Raw genomic sequence first — 17,231 nt, forward strand, 5'->3', positions numbered from 1 at the left:
CCAAGAGAAGCCATAGCGCTCCATGATCCTGTAATGAAATAAGCAGCCTAAGATATGGATGAATGTAGGAACCTGAAGTTTGCTTCCTATGTTATGACTAAATTTACATTTATTAGCTTAGCAGATGCTTTTATCCAAAGTGAATTTCCAAAAACGTCAATATAATCAAATTAGTCTGGGGTACTGTTTAGAAGCAAGTGTTAAAGGACAAGGTTAAAAAGATGATTATCACAAGTGAAGAGTTCAGAACAAAACTGAATACAGTTACATTCCTTGGTTACAAAAACCTAACAAAGTCAATATCAGTTAGACAGAAACTGACCTAACAAGACAGTCTTCAAATGCCACTTAAACACATTGAGGGATTCAGAATTTTGAATGGTCGTTGGGAGGGAGTGAAATGAAGCTTGCCTGAACCAGGGCTGCGTTGGACACTCTGTGTATCAGATGTGATCTGATCTTCACTAGTAAACATATCTCTCTATTATAAAAAAAAATCTTGGGAGGGAGACGAGACATGATCTTCTCAGAAGACACTTTGACGTCACGCGAGACAAGGCAGTGAGACAAAAGGACAGCAGCTATATAGGCTTTTAAATGATCGACGCACAGCGCGATATGCAGATCATGCAGCACGGCACTGGCAGCCCTGGGGGATGGGGGGGGTGGGTTTGGGGGAAATAACTCATTCACTGCAGCTTTAATACTGGCAAATATCAAGAAATAAAAAATGAATGAAATGAAAATAACAATCTCTTTAAACTGTATATCCGGATAACCAAACCTGGGGGTTGGAGAGCAAAGTGAGTATACTTATAAATCACTCATGTTCAAGGTCGGCACTGTGACACAGTAGTTAGCGCTTCTTACTCATGTATCCTGGGTTTGAATTATGTGACTGGCATTTACCTTTCTGGAGTTTGTATGTACTTCTTATGTCTACACAGGTATTTCTCCTTGTATTGTGTGGTATTCTTTCTACATCCACAAAGATGTGTAGATTAGGATAACTGACAGTATTCAAACTGGCCTTGTGTGAATGTGACTGTGTCCGCACGTGAATCCGGTGATGGGCTGGCAACCTGTCCAGGCCTAATTCCTGTCTTTGCTAGATGCTGCCAGGATAGGCTTTGATCATCCTTTGCCAAGACTGTATTTTTAACTTCCCTCTATTCCATTAATGTTGCCCTGTTCTTGTTTCTTCCCAGTTCATTACCCAAAATTGTGTCCATTGTTGGTAGGATTCTCAGGTGTTGAGTCATTAATGGCTGCAGTTATATGGGTGGGTTATATAAGGCCCTCACCCACTTGCAGCACACGCCATGGCATTACATAGTGTCAGCTGCTGTATTTCCTTGGTTCTTTTCAATACCTTTTCCTTAAAGACTGACAGTTTTGAAACTAATTTTAGACTGTTAGCTTTTGTTAAACAATTTTGGCTCTTAAGCGAGTTTTGGATTATCGGATTTGGCTGAAGAATTACAATTTCTCTTCTTGTTTTGTGAATTACATCTCTGCTTTGATTTACTTCTTTCTGTCTGGTCTCTCCTTTTGGGTCTCCTTCTTTGTTTATTGATTTCTTATTTAAATTTGGTACTGAGTAGTGATGTTCTGTTTATGTTTTGTTGTTTAGATATTTTAGTTACTTACTGTATTAGTTTTTTATTTTTTTTGTCACTTGTTCTTTTTAATTTATCAAACTGTTGCTATTATTTTTGTAAATATGCTGAACATTGAAAACAGAATTCTTTATTTAATTAATTTATTAAATAGTTCAATTTTATATTGTGTATGGAGAAGATTTTGTGGTTTTGGTTAACATCCTGACCCTGAATTGCATTAGGCAGGTTTGAGGATGCTCTCAGTCACATTTGTCAAAATTAACTACAACATTATACAATATGGTAGAACATACAGTAGTAGGTCTTCCCACCTGTATAGTGGCTCAGCTCCTTTCTCTTTTTGCGGCGGCAATAAATCCACACACTGAAGCCCATGAGAATGACCCAGCATGCCCCGCCAATGCCTGCTATGAATGCTGGCTGCTTCACCACATCCGTAATCTGCTCTGCCAGGCTGACATTCTCACTGGTCTCTGCTGGCGCCGTTGGCTGATCTGAGGGGAGTTCTGTATTAAAAAAAAAAAAAAGAGGCAGGCAGATTAACAGCAGCACATTGTATGCTACGTGGCATGACAGTTTCTTCAGTTACACCACTAGGTTACAACTCACTGTTAAGTGTCATGTTGTCTGCAACTTATTTGTGTATACGAGATGCAGTGTATTTAGTCAGTCTCACGGAAAGGACAGTATGCATACACTGACTGTTCAACAACATCTTGTCTGACTGTTCTCAATTGTAAAACACATTTAAGGCTTTGAGTAGAGAGAAATGTGCTATATAAATGTAACAAATTAATTATTATTATTATATTATTTGTTGCAGATCTCACAATGACACAGATTTATTCCACCTGCACGATTGTAATCTAAGGTGACACATTTACTTGACCTTTCAATCATTTCCTGCATTAATTATTCAGTCATTTACATATTTTTCAATAGCACTTCTTAAAATAATAACTCATATTCTGCTCTACTCTATACTATTATTGAGTAGGATGCAGAGAACTGCGTAAAAGTGGAGAATTTACTACATTTTTAGACTAAATTATTTACAGATTCTACCTGGACTCTCTTTTAAACTGAACTTTTGCTTTGTATTGGATGGTTCCTGTTATTAAGGATAATTGTTTTCTCTGTGGTAATGCAATGGTTAGTGCTATTCTCTGATGGCCCCAGAAGACTAGTTTTAAATCTTAGCCAGTCACTGTATGTCTAGAGTTTGGAGATTTGTGCAGGTCCTCTACTTTTTCTGCAGTGACCTAAAGTTGTGTGTGAGTAAGTGTGCCCTTTAAATGGAATGGCTTCTCATACACAGGTTTTTCTTACTTTGCTCCCAGCTCCATCCTCAGCAATTCTACTTTGGAATAAGAACATTTGGAAAACAGATTTGCGATTTGTTTGTATTGAATGGATTGTTTTGAACACTGAATCAATATTTAATGCTAGCATTCATACATAAATTTTACTTTCATTTAAATAAAAGTAATGCACATATGAATGTTCATTATAATTACAATTTTAGTGTAGTTTTGATTATTGTATCATTTGATACCCATAATTGGATTTTGGGTTTTACTCTTTGTAATTACTTATATTTGAAATTTGATTAACTGCCTACCTAGCTCAACTCATTTTTAATGATTTGAATTATCTCTTATAAGAAAACACTTTGAAGCTTTCAGGCATCTCTGGTTTAACCCAATATAGAACACTGATTTTTTTTGTCATTTTGTTGGCTTGAGTTGTTCAACAATAGCATAAGTGCATCAAATTAAAAATGTTATATTCTTGGAAAAGATAATTTTTCTACTAAAGTCATAGAAACAAAAATAATACATGACTGGTAATATGGGTGGCATAGTGCAGTGGGGAGTGCAGCCTTCATAAAGATCCAGTGTCCTGGTTTCAAATTCTGAATGCTGTCTTTAAGTCGGCTTTGCATGCTTTTTTTCCTGTGTCTACTGTAAATGGGCTTTCACTCCATGTACTCCAACTTATCTCTCACATCCCTGACAGCCGATAGAGCAGGGGCTGTAAATAGGGTTAACAAATAGGACAAGTTCAGCCACAACCTTGTTCCTTTTTTTCCCTCCCCATTCTGTTGCAATATGTGAAACATGAAGCATCAGACAGACAAGCTTCTCTTCTGTTTGTAAGGTCCAAAACATCTGTAATCCTTATTCCTCCTCGCATGCACTATGAATTGTGCTTTTGGATGAGCATTTATGAGTTATCAGCTCTCTTACTCACACAGAGCCCACCTTTACAACTAAAGACATTTTTTTGGAGTAAGTCAGACATACACAGCTGAAGGTCACAACAGACTGCCTCTGACTCACCAAGATCATGTAAAAAAAGGCTACGACTTAAAATTGCTGGAAAAGTAGTGTAATGTGACATTGTATTAAGGCTGATTGGCGACTGGTGTAGGAGTGCGGGTGTGTGTGTCTGAGTAGACCCTGTGATGGATCCATGCCCAACTTACAGCTTCCAGGATAGTCTCCGGCTTCTCTGCACATCTAAAGTGAATTAAGTTGGTTTGGGAAGGTTGGATTTTGTATAATTCACATACATAACCTATTACGCTGCCACCAAAGTGATGAATTTATTTCATATTTTAGTTAGAATGTCCAACATTATTAATTTATGTTTAGATTCTAATTTGAAACTCCCTAAAAAGGATACACTGTTCATGATAAAATATTAATAACTGGAATCAAAAATGGCAACTTATTTACTATATGTCTTTGGTCAAGTCATCTACCACATTCTGAACTATGCTGTACTAACTTCTATTTAAATACACTTCCTTTAATGAAGGATATTTGATTGTTACTATGGTTGGGTTCATTCATAGCATCAGTCATATTTATGATGACAGGCTGAGATTACAAAATATTTTTTTGTAAGTCATTTGCACAAAAATACAAGAATGAAAATCAATAAAGACTCTTACTGATCCTTCTCTGTTCTGTTCCTCTTTCAGATATCCTGCTGTGGAAGTTGGTGCTAATGTTACATTGCCAAGCTGCTATTGCTGCCCATGGGAAGTGATATAGAGAAACTGGCAGATTTGCAATCAAAGAATATAAGGATTTATTCTGTGTAGTAGACCAGCCAGAACATGTACTTATACTTTACAATGCCTAGGAAGGCGTGAGGCCAGTTGGCGTAAATCCCAAGAACTATGATTCTGTCTGACTTTGACTGTGACTTTGTCTGTTAAAACCAACCGTTGATTGCCCAGGGCTTCATTTTGTCCTGGAATGCTGTTTACTGTTTTTTTATCTTCTCCTCTCCCCCACTGTCAACTGACCATATCTCAGTTCTAATGTTAATTTGCTACTCTTCTATGGTTAGTACCACTACTATTCTGTTCTATGATGTATTCAATCTAATTTGTGCATCTGTGTGTGCATACATACAGTTTAATTCTTTTTTCATTTCTTTATAGTTGGAACATTGTGCAAATCCTCTAAACTTAAACTTGGTGATGAATTCTATATAAAGTTAAACAAAATTGAACTGAATTGAAGAGAACAGGACGAACTAGCATCATTATATTACCTGCAAGGGCAAAGCCAGAAGCTTGCATGATTAACACTATTAAACGCACCAACTTTAACTTCACAATCATCAAATAAAGGTTACCACACTACTCAAAAAACTATAAATGAGATCAGGTTCATCTTGAGTTACACTTCATCTGTGGATGAATCTCATGACCATTCAGACCAAACAAAGATGCTTTATAATCAGCTGAGCAAAATGACAATTTTCCTAACCCATGCATGTAGTACAAACACCACTACAATCCACCATACTGAAATTAGCCTTCCTCGCTGAAAGGTAACCCACTAGAACAGCCAATAATCTCTCAGTCTTGATAGACCATAACATGCTTCCATATTAAAGACGGTGATGATATAATACATATTAACTAACTAATGCTTCCCTTTTTTTAAATGTTATTTTGAGCCCTGCTCCTTAAATTTAAAGAATTGTGCTTTACTAATCTTACTTTTAATGTTATCCTAGATTTGCTCTGATGTTTACCTAATTTATTTATAACTTTATTTATAATTTTATCTTTTAATATAGTTTTCAAATTTACCATATGTCTAAAATTGTTAACCTATTTGTACATGTAGTGCTGTGTAATTAGACAAAATGGCCAGACACTCCTAAAATTAGTAATATATAAAACTGAAGTAAAATTCCTAGCTGGACATGTGCCTGTTGGCGTGTGCAAATGTGCGCGGTGATGGCCTGGCATTAAATCCTGCATTGTCCTGTCTACTGAAATGCAGCCTTCAGTACAGGTTTCAGCCCACCTTATTCTCAATAAGGCAAAAAAAAAAGGTTTACAAAGTGGGGGAAATGCATATTGTGTCAGCACACCTAATATGTTATTCATGTATTAATATAATGATATTAACAAAATATGACTTAATGACATCTCTCCAAACAGAAACAAAAATACACTCTTTTCATATATATGCTTATCTGCATATTGTGTAAGCCTGCAATACAGACATTTATTTACATTTTTTTGTCCCAGAAATATTTTTTACAGGTTATGGCAATATGTAATATTTTGGATCTTTAATAATACATTTTATTATGTTGTAAATGTCACCCATTTCCACAAATATGAACAAACCTTATGCAATTTGCAAGACCTTTACCTGCAGAGTGACTGACACGAATGATCCACTCAAAATGCAAAGTTTGCTGAATCGAGTGATGGCTGCTGTGACAGTGGCAGTACTATCAATTACAGGAAAATGAACTGATAAAGAGTAGCAGTCATAAATTTCATATATTGCATGTTGACACAACTGAGCCATTTCAATATATAAATATGAGATATACAAGTAGCTTCCAGGATCATACACTCTAAGACATCTAAGTCTGAGGGATCTGTAATTTTTGAGGTAATGAACGCCTCAAGGAAGCACAAATCAAAATCAAAACTCACTGATTAAGACAGACTTGGGCTGGCTCCTGGGACCAACTCCTCCACTCGTGACCGCAGCCACCTCCACCTGGTACATTACTCCTGGCATCAGGCCTCGGACGACAGTGGACAGCGCAGTGCTTTCGACAGTTTTATTGATGTGGAACTGAGAGTCATTGGCCAGGCACCAAATCTGCAAAAAAGAAAATCAGATCAGCTCAACAAATCTTTACTTTCTTTTTCAGTGAGTGCATTGCAATTTGTATAGTGCTGCTGACAAAACACTCCAAGTTTATCCTTGTAGGTCTCCAATATTTCTGATTTGCTAAAAGGGTTAAGCAGGATTGCTTCTGCTTTGGAAGCATTCAGAATATTTCCATCTGTTCAACTCAGATTTAAAGATTTATGCTTTTCTGTATTCCTGCGAACATGGAGCCAAAGAAATAAATGTGTGCAACAGACTGCCTAGTCATGAACTTAATGAAAATGTACTACCGTCAATAAACAACTAACTGGATGAGATGTTGTGTGAAATGACCTATTAAGAAAAATTAGATGGACCAAATCATCTTCTTTCATTTGGGCATATTTATTTTCTCACAGATTAAATCTCTGGAAAAATGCAGTGAGGGAAAATGATAAAGAGCCGACTGTCTTGGTCTCCCCAGTTCTTTAACATGAAAAGCATAATCTGGTGAAAAGATCAAATCAGTCAAAATGAAGGAAGGCACATGAGATGAGTACAGCTAGCTAACTGTATCTTTAGGAATAAACTGCATGATTCATATTTGAGACTTTCACTTCTGTTTCTAAAAGCTCGTGATTGGGGCACATTAATGTCCACAAGTTTACAGGTATCTGCCTTTAAAAGAGTCATTTAGGTGAAAGAAAGACTTCAATCCCATACAGGCTCATTCGGGGTTTTGCAGTTTCTCTCCCGATCATATCAAATGATTATGACGTGAGATTAACTATTCTTGTCTTTCCCTGCACAGTAGACAGACCACACTCACCTTATATTCTTGGATGACTCCATTCTGAGACTCCACTGGGGGCGGCTCCCAAGACACACTAATACTGGTGCTATTGTTCAGCTTGACAGTTACCACAGAAACAGCCTGAGGTGGTGAACTTGGAGCTGCAAAAGAGATACATTAATAAATAAATAAAACTGTTACACCTAAAAATTACAGAAAATAATTATGCCCTCTACATGTAATTTAGCTTTTTCAGACGTGCTCACCTTCCTCAGCTGTACGAATGAATAATACTTCACTGTCCATACCCTGGAACTCATCAAAATAGGGCCGGATCTTCACCTCGTACTCTGAGCCCTTTCTCAGATCTGTCAGCACGGTGCTGTGCTCAGATGCTGCCTTCACCTCCTGCGACAGCCACGTGCCACCTTTGATGCGATAGAGTAGCCGGTATCCCTGGATGTATTGTGACTGGCGATCAACCTGCAGGAAAACAATGCCAGCACCTGGTAATGCACATATACGCAGTATGCTCAAATATGTAAATAGTAGCAGGCAGTGTGGTTCATTGATGGTCAAGGTTTTGGACTGTTAAGTTGAAGGTTGTTGGTTTAATCTCCTCAACTGTGTCACTATATGACCCCAACTGAATCACTTGACCTGCCAGGGCTCATTCTGGAGAAATATGTAAATAATTGAATCATTGTAGTTTGAAGGTCAATTCAGGAGACACTTTGGCCTGTAGAGGGAAAGGGGTTTGACTATAATTCATATAATCGCTACTTCAGTCCTCACTACTGACTTACTGTGTGACCCTCAGCAAGTCATTTCAGCTGTTGATGTTCTGTTTCAGAAATATGGAAGCAATTATACTAAGCACTCCTGATAAAAGCATCAGTGAAATAAATAAATTTAAACCCCTAGGTGGTTGACATTATTAAACTCCAGTGTATTGGAGAGACTGAAGCTGGGAGAATGGACAGTCAAGGTCATTTACACTTTACTGAACTGAGAGATATAAATTCAGACATCCAAGCAGAAATAAAGATATTCTATAGTATGAAAACTCTCTGCCCTGAGGAATAACAAGCATACAGACCCGAGGAAAGGCAAACGATGTTATATATCTTCAACGGCTTTGTATATCAGTAGCACATAAAACACTAACATTAATGCCTGGCTTTTGTCTTTCTTCTATTTTGCTTGTTTTGCCCTTACATTAATCATATTTTTATGGGTGCCCTTATGACAGCAAAATGAGCCCCCACCCACAGCTTCACTCATGATTTTACCTCCGGCTTCTGCTACCAAGCACATCTTCTCATGAACTCATGGACACTGTATTAAAGGGCAGCTTTTGCCTATTTGAGCACAAGCTTTGACCTTAATTAGCCAGTGCCTCAAGCAGGAGGCAATGAATCAGTCCAATTAACATAATTTTAAACATTATTGCAGCTTGGTAGTTGCAGACCCCAAAAAGACCAAAGACACCCATGAGAACACACACATAATCAGCATACCAAGAGTTACGGATTGATACATCTCTCTATATATATATATATATAAAATCCAACATCTGTCTGTCTGTATGTCTGTCCGCTTTTCATGAGTGAACTACTTAATGGATTTAGATCAGATTTTTTCTCTACTTAGATTTTGTGATTTTTGTGACTTATCTCATCATGCTAAAAATCATAGTTTGCTTGCAGAAGCCATATATCTGCGCTAATCCGAGACAGAGAATGCAGGCTGAGGGGAGGGGGAAGCGTGACGTCAGGAGTGTGGAGCCAAGGCCCTCCTCACTGTCCTGTTTCACTGCTACATGGGCAGAGCCATGGGGGATGGCTAGTATATATATATATATATATATATATATATATATATATATATATATATATATATATATATATATATATATATATATATATATATATATATATATATATATATATATATATATATATATATATGTATATACACATTTTCACCCATTTTTAATGTGCTTTTTTCAAGAAGTGGCTGCTATTCAAACAAGGTGCGAAATATTGGAGTTCAGTAGTTCACATCCAATGCTCATACGCTAATTCAATACACACCTAAGGACAAACTGTAGAAATGTATTTATTCATGTGCACATACACAAAAGAGTTATACAGTAGAGTCTCGCTTATCCGACATAAACGGGCCTGCAGAACATCGGATTTGCGGAAATGTTGGATAATGGCAGGTGTTAAGAAAAGGCCTATTAAACGTCAAACTATGTTATAATTTTAGACATTATGAACCTAATAATCATGTTTTACAACAAAACAACAGAATAAATTAACTGAAAAAATGAACTTTCAGGTACAGAATTGTCTGGAGTTTAAATATAGTATGTACTGTACTTAAAACGTTTAGTCCTGTGTTGATTTAAAGACATTTTTGATCATAGTCTGCTTTCCTGACGAGTGCCGTGTCTTCGCTGTCAAGTCTCACCATCTTTGCAGAATAATTTTATCGATTCCTGTAGCTTCTTCTTGTTGCTCAATGTAATTAATTGCAGTTTTTAGAGCCTTAACTCCGTCACTCATATAGTCAACAACATACGAGTGCATACTGTTTACTACAGCATTGTGACTGTGTGTGTGTGTGTTTGTGCTGGGAAGTGCGAGTCCCCGTCTTGCACCCGAAAACTCGAAGCTGAGTCTCAGTACTTTTAGCAACACCAGCTTTATTCAGCTTGAAACAGCAACAGCGCGGTTATTTATTTTTTATTTATTTTATCTGCCATTCTCCTATACACAGACACAGCAGTCAGGCAGGGTCGGGGGGAAAGTAACACTGTGCCCTGCGCATTTATAATGTTCCTTGTTCCTTGTATTACCCATCGATGGCAGGAGCTTATAGCATGTCTGTGATCTTTTCGGATTGGTATTTATGGAGAACTGCTACAGCGCTGGGTGACTGCGATTGCTTTGGGATGCTCTTCCACACGTCGTCCCGTTGGGTGGGATCCCACAAGAGTTTAGAAACTCACTCACACCAGCCATGATTCTTTTCAAAGGTAAAGTGCAGGTTAATTTGCTTTATTTATTTTTACTTTATATTATGTAATAATCATTTTTATATGAATAGTTTTGGGTTGTGGAACGAATCATCTGAGTTTCCATTATTTTTTATGGGGAAATTCGCATTGATATATGAGTGCTTTGGACTGCGTGCACATTTCCAGAACAAATTATGCTCGCAAACCGAGGTTCCACTGTAATTAGCTGCGGTGTAGTCGGGAGCAACAAAAAATAGACTACGCTCACGCTTGCAACTTGCACTTCTTGTTGCCGATTGATGCATTTTTTTTTTGCGGTGGGACATTGGATAATACGGAATGTTGGATAAGCGAAGGTAGGATAAGCAAGACCCTACTGTATATCCAAATTATCCTTCAGGTAAAGAGGAAGCTACATGAACCAGCAACACATAAGCTGCCTTTGTGAATTGGGATAAAAGATGCCCCTGTGCTAAAAATGAGGAAGGGGCTTTAATGGCTCATATAGTGCATCTTTGGGTCACTTATTTTTATGTCACATAAACAAAGCCATTACTAAGGTCTTTCAACATAGTAGTACATGAATAATAGATGCACTATAAGTAGTCCCTTTTCGGAAGTGTCACTGGTGCTCTGCAAGTCTTACAAAGACCAGACAAAGCATTTGGTAAGGTCTCATTACACATCAACTGACAGCAGATGCACCTAAAGATGGCATTGCATTTCATGCCTTATAGTTGGAGGTAATGTCAGACTTTATGATTGTAGTTGCTATCTCAGCATTTGAGCACGTCAGACTCCAATCCCAGGACATGACACAAATTACATGACTGCGTGATGACTGTCCTGAACTGTTTTACATTTCCAAAATATCACAAACACACCTCTTTTTCTGACAACCAAAAATGTGTTGCCTGACAGAGCTGGTGCTCTATGAATGCTTTACAGGTACAGCACGATCACAAGCAAATCCTAGCCCTTTCTTGTTCCTTTTTTTCATTCATTCATAGAACATAAAATATGAGACATTAGACAGGCGAGCCTCTTTTCTGTTCACGAGCAATTTGTTCATTATTCCTTGTAACTGCATTATTCACATTGTATTTCCAGGTGGATGCTTATTGATTGTCAGCTCTCTTAAACACAGAGCCAGTCCCTACAAGTTAAGACAAAATCAAACATGTTTGAGTCTCTGGGCATTTCAGACTACACAACCAGTGGTCAAAGGACCACAACACAACTGCCCTGACTCACTAAGATTCTGTAAACACAGTCTAAGACTGAAAATTGCTGCAATGTGACATGGTCTTTTAAAAGCAACAGTTCCTGGATTTTTTTTTAATCTAAAGTGTTGATCAGACCTTTCCTATACTTAAGAAACAATCTGATTGTGAGCAGCTTGTGTGTTGTCTTGGAACCGTGTGCTCTCTATCCAGCCTGAGTTACCAAGTCCAGTATAAGCTGAGGGACTGAAGTTTATTCTCACTGCAGATCTGCCTGTGCAGCCCCAGTGTTTTTTCATTATTGCTCCTTGTTGTCCACCCCCACTCTTGGCGTGGTTTAAGAGATTCAAACACTGAGCTCATATGATCTGTGAGTCCAGTTGTATGAACTTAATGCCTCCCTTGATAACGTCTGATGAATGTACGGAAGGCCAACAGAATTTGTGGTGAAATTCCAGCCATTCAGAATAAAAGCCAACGAGTGAATCAAGTAACCTCCACAATACACAGACCCCTATGACTTGATCAATGGTGAATTGTAGACTGGTTGGACGGAACTGCTGGGAATGTCAAACAAAATGATGACTTCCATCTTGCTAAGATTATGTAAATGAAATCTATGACTGAAAATCAGTGTAATTGACAGGAGACAGTGGCTTCATTAAGCACAACAAAGCAGCCAGCCAAAGATCTAGTGGGGTTCCCTTTTACATTTTATAGCTAAAATGGCTACTACAAAGCTGCATTCCGGAAAGCTGGGGAAGAGAGTAGTGGTGCTGGTACATTAATATATAAGAAGAATATGAATGTGTCTATTCAGGAATACAAATTCTGATAAGGAAAAACATTTCACTTCTTTCTGATTTAGTCTTATCTCAGCAATATAATAAAGATGTACACTTTTATAAAAACAGGTTACAACACCCACTCCCAGACGCTGTCTGTCAGACACTGTATGAAAGTTCAAGGTTCCTGTAATGAAATGTAATTTTAGTATTTGGTGCTGCTCAAGCCTCTAATATAGACAATGTGGCCTACGACTTTTCATATTGTAGTACACATTGTCCCCAGATTTGATTCATGTTGAGGACATGGGCAAGCAACTTCAATTGTGTGTGCTTGCAGTAAATTATGGAATTAGCAGCACTATTTTATAGTAGGTTAAGGATTTTGATAGGAACAACCACCGTATAAAATCTACTTTGATTGTTTTGCCTAGTGGTGGCATTGAAGATAAACCCCACGGTTTCTAAGTAAAATGCCTGCTGCTGACTCCATGATTGAAACAGAGTGAGCCACTTAATCCACTACTACTCCAATTGTGAAAAACATTTGAATGCAAATGTACTATAAAGCATCTGGGCATGATACTCAGCACAGACCAAATGCCTAACTTGTGAGTCAATTCACCAGCTTTGGCTTCAAATATGAAAAATATATAAGCAATTTTACTATGTGTTTGTACCTAAGGATGATGTTCATTAATGAAAGATACCATACAAGTATAATGATTGCTTTGTTAGCTGCCCCTTCAATGCCTGGTTCAATAACATATGTAAAGCTACATCTATACTGCACATTGAAGCAAAAGAGATGAGTCAGATACACTTATAAATATGCAAAGAAGCACCCACCCATATTCGTTTAACCCCAAGAGATTTGTTGAAAAGTACTCACTGTCCATGTAAGCTGGGCCGAGGTGGATGTCAAGAGGACAGGCTCCTGCAGTTGAACTACTACTTCACCCAGTTCTCGCTGAAGCTGACGATGATCAACACCTTGGCCAGTTGGACTTACATCTGGAGGGAGAAAAGAGCTGGCGTAAGGTGATTTTGTTCCTAAAGACCTCCGGGATTTCATAAGTGGTGCATTTGACTAACAGCACAGTAAAAGAACAAGGCCAGCAATAAAATACAATCACGTCCATCTAGCATTGGTGTTTGTGACAGCTCAACCCGCTCCTGAAACAAAGAGCTAACATTTTTAAGATGAGGTTGAAAAGGTCTAACCTGACAGAACCTTTCAGACTTTAAAGACCTAATTTTATTAGATAATTTGCTCTGAACAGCATTCCTTTAGAGTAAATTAAAAATTTGCTTCATAGGGTATTGCCATAACCTGTGGTTGGAAGAGTGACACATTTAGATAAAATATGCATAAGTATGAAAAGTGTCGAGTGCAGCATGTTTGTTACTTTCCTGGTCTGATTGCTCATGTGTCAGCATGGCAATTTGAATTTATTGATCCAAAGGGAATCAAATTTAGTTGAAGTGCATTCAAATGAACTTATCGACATTTAATTAAAGGGAACTAAAATGAATCAAACTGCTCTGAGCATAAGCAAACAGAATGAATCAAATTGAAGTGACATTAAGTGGACTCCCCTGAATAGATCTAAATGTCCCATGATGAGAATTAACTGGAAAAAAAACTGTAGTGCATTACACTGAAATAAAATGAATTGAATGCAAAATGAAAACCAAACTGAAATGAGTTGAACAGACAGTCACACTAATGTTAATGTAGATGACTTGAATTACACAAGATTACACCTGGTTCTCCGGGGAAATCCAAACAAAACAAATGGAAAAAACTGAATCAAAATGAACTGAATATAAGTGGCCTGTATGGTAGAGTGGCCAGATGGAAGCCACTTCTTAGTAAAAGGCACATGGCAGCCTGCCTGGAGTTTGCCAAAAGGCACCTGAAGGACTCTCAGACCATGAGAAACAAAATTCTCTGGTCTGATGAGACAAAGATTGAACTCTTTGGTGTGAATGCCAGGCGTCACGTTTGGAGGAAACCAGGCACCGCTCATCACCAGGCCAATACTATCCCTACAGTGAAGCATGGTGGTGGCAGCATCATGCTGTGGGGATGTTTTTCAGTGGCAGGAACTGGGAGACTAGTCAGGATAAAGGGAAAGATGACTGCAGCAATGTACAGAGACATCCTGGATGAAAACCTGCTCCAGAGTGGTCTTGACCTCAGACTGGGGCGACGGTTCATCTTTCAGCAGGACAATGACCCTAAGCACACAGCCAAGATATCAAAGGAGTGGCTTCAGGACAACTCTGTGAATGTCCTTGAGTGGCCCAGCCAGAGCCCAGACTTGAATCTGATTGAACATCTCTGATCTTAAAATGGCTGTGCACCGACGCTTCCCATCCAACCTGATGGAGCTTGAGAGGTGCTGCAAAGAGGAATCGGTGAAACTGGCCAAGGATAGGTGTGCCAAGCTTGTGGCATCATATTCAAAAAGACTTGAGGCTGGAATTGCTGCCAAAGGTGCACCGACAAAGTTTTGAGCAAAGGCTGTGAATACTTATGTACATGTGATTTCTCAGTTTTTTTATTTTTAATAAATTTGCAAAAACCTCAAGTAAACTTTTTCACATTGTCATTATGTGGTGTTGTGTGTAGAATTCTGAGGAAAAAAATGAATTTAATCAATTTTGGAATAAGGCTGTAACATAACAAAATGTGGAAAAAGTATGAATACTTTCTGGATGCACTGTAAATCAATATACAGCACAATGAAATGCATGAAAGTTACATCAAGCAAATGAAAATAAAAATACAGGAAAATTAAATTATATTGAAATAACAACTCAAATTTAGCTAAGGTGTTTATACTGAAATTAAATCAAAGTGTCCCTAACATAGTAAAGTGGGCAAATCACTTTGAACTGATCCAATGCGAATAAAATTTGACAAAAAGGAACTACACTCAAGAAAGGTAACACAATACAGAAGAATGAAATGGAAACTTAATGAAATAAATTAGAAAGGAGTATGTCACCCACCAAGTCCTGGTACAAAATGCCTTATATAATAAAGAAGTCATCTTACCTTGGGTACGCACAGGTTCAGAGATAGGGCTGGGGTCACTCAGGCCATAGCTATTAACAGCTCGCACGATGAACAGATACACAGTATCGGGGTTCAGGCTACTGACTGTGTGCTTCTCTTGCTTCACCAAGTCGGCCACTGTCTGCCAGGTGCTGCCAGCTGATTGACTGATATGAACGACAAAAAGATGACCACATGTTTTGAAAATAAAAGATAACAGGCTTGCTCTGCACCTGGATGCTATTTTAAAAGGCTTCTAAGACCCAACAAATGGAATAGGGTGGCTATGGGCACCCTAAGGGGAGGAATAACAGATTCCTCCCTAACATGTAATTGGTTGAGAATGACAGTAAAAAAACCAAGCAGTGTAATTGGACAGCAAAGCACTACACTGCAGCGTGCAGAGTCAGGGGATTTGTGAAAATTGGCAGAACACTTAGTGACAACAGGCGATCACGAGATGGCCGTTCACTTGTGCTCTAAATCATTCACACATGTTTCATTGCAGCAGTGGAAAAAACACTCACCTGCCAAGTTGTGGGTAAAACGCATTAAAAAAATCAGAACAATTTTTTGATGGAAACCCTGCACTGAGATGTTTAAAGGCCATCAGGTAGAAGGCAGACGCCTTTGGGGATAAGTAAGGAGGGCCCCCAGATGGAGTAATTTGAAATAAAAATGTGAAGAAAAACAAAGAGCACCATTCCGCAGTGGAGGGGAGGCCGTCTGGTACGTAGTTTTATTGCACTGTCGAGGACGAAAACATTTTATTTATTTATTTGACTTCTCTAGCCATAGCTGCATGGAATGACCGAGTGTTTTATAATGCAGCCAGAGCAATTAGACTTGAGCGAATAATTCCATTCGTACAATAAATATGTCGCCCTGTGCCTAGGTTATAAATCCAAGGTCACTTTCTCAATCAGCCTCATGGAAACACTAACCCCCCCCTCCAGCTGTGACAAAGGCTCAATAAATCGGACCATTCCTCTAACAAGGTGTCACCGATGGCTATGAGTTGCTAAGTAATTACTTCAGTATCCCATGCTTTCTCACTTCCCAATGTCTGTAAAGAAACATTAGAGCAAAAAAACATATTAAGACTACGGCACCCTCTAAAGTTTCAATTTCAGGCTGACCATAGCTTACTGGAATGGTGTGTGAGAATAAGATCAGAAACTGTAACACCAAGACAATTCTTCACAATATGATAGCCTATAAATGAAAGCAATATCACTTAATCCCACACCCGCAAACACTTTTCAGTAATCCCGCCAAATAAATATTAGTTCAATTTTATATTACACCACTTTTAAAGATCTCTATGGCATCCTGTCAAATTCAGAATGCTGTTTGGCTTATACTGCACCCTGTTAACTGTGACTAGGAGTCTTTTGCCTGTATCATGCAAAAATAAGTTGTGTGATGGATCTCCAAATGATACTTACTGTAAATAGCAGCAGTAAAGATGTATCTGTGTAGCCAATAAGCAGGCATAAGATATGTTTATGATGCATTTTCTGGGTATTCTTTCACCATTCATATGTCATAGGTTTCTGAATTTTT

General features: G+C 38.2%; 1 protein-coding gene across 5 annotated transcripts in view; it reads right to left on the minus strand.

Annotated features, from left to right (window-relative positions):
- robo3 (roundabout, axon guidance receptor, homolog 3 (Drosophila)) overlaps window positions 1–17,231 on the minus strand; it is a 388,056-nt gene that overhangs the window by 26,533 nt on the left and 344,292 nt on the right. For all 5 annotated transcript variants that reach the window (XM_039764141.1, XM_039764139.1, XM_039764140.1 and 2 more), the window contains 6 exons: window positions 15,666–15,832; window positions 13,491–13,612; window positions 7,829–8,045; window positions 7,599–7,723; window positions 6,607–6,778; window positions 1,934–2,128 (listed from right to left, as the gene is read on the minus strand). In XM_039764141.1, the coding sequence (XP_039620075.1) occupies window positions 1,934–2,128; window positions 6,607–6,778; window positions 7,599–7,723; window positions 7,829–8,045; window positions 13,491–13,612; window positions 15,666–15,832 (998 nt within the window). The remainder of the gene's footprint in view (window positions 1–1,933; window positions 2,129–6,606; window positions 6,779–7,598; window positions 7,724–7,828; window positions 8,046–13,490; window positions 13,613–15,665; window positions 15,833–17,231) is intronic.

The sequence above is a fragment of the Polypterus senegalus genome, chromosome 9 (genome assembly GCF_016835505.1).
Source record: "Polypterus senegalus isolate Bchr_013 chromosome 9, ASM1683550v1, whole genome shotgun sequence".
NCBI classification, from domain to species: domain Eukaryota; kingdom Metazoa; phylum Chordata; class Cladistia; order Polypteriformes; family Polypteridae; genus Polypterus; species Polypterus senegalus.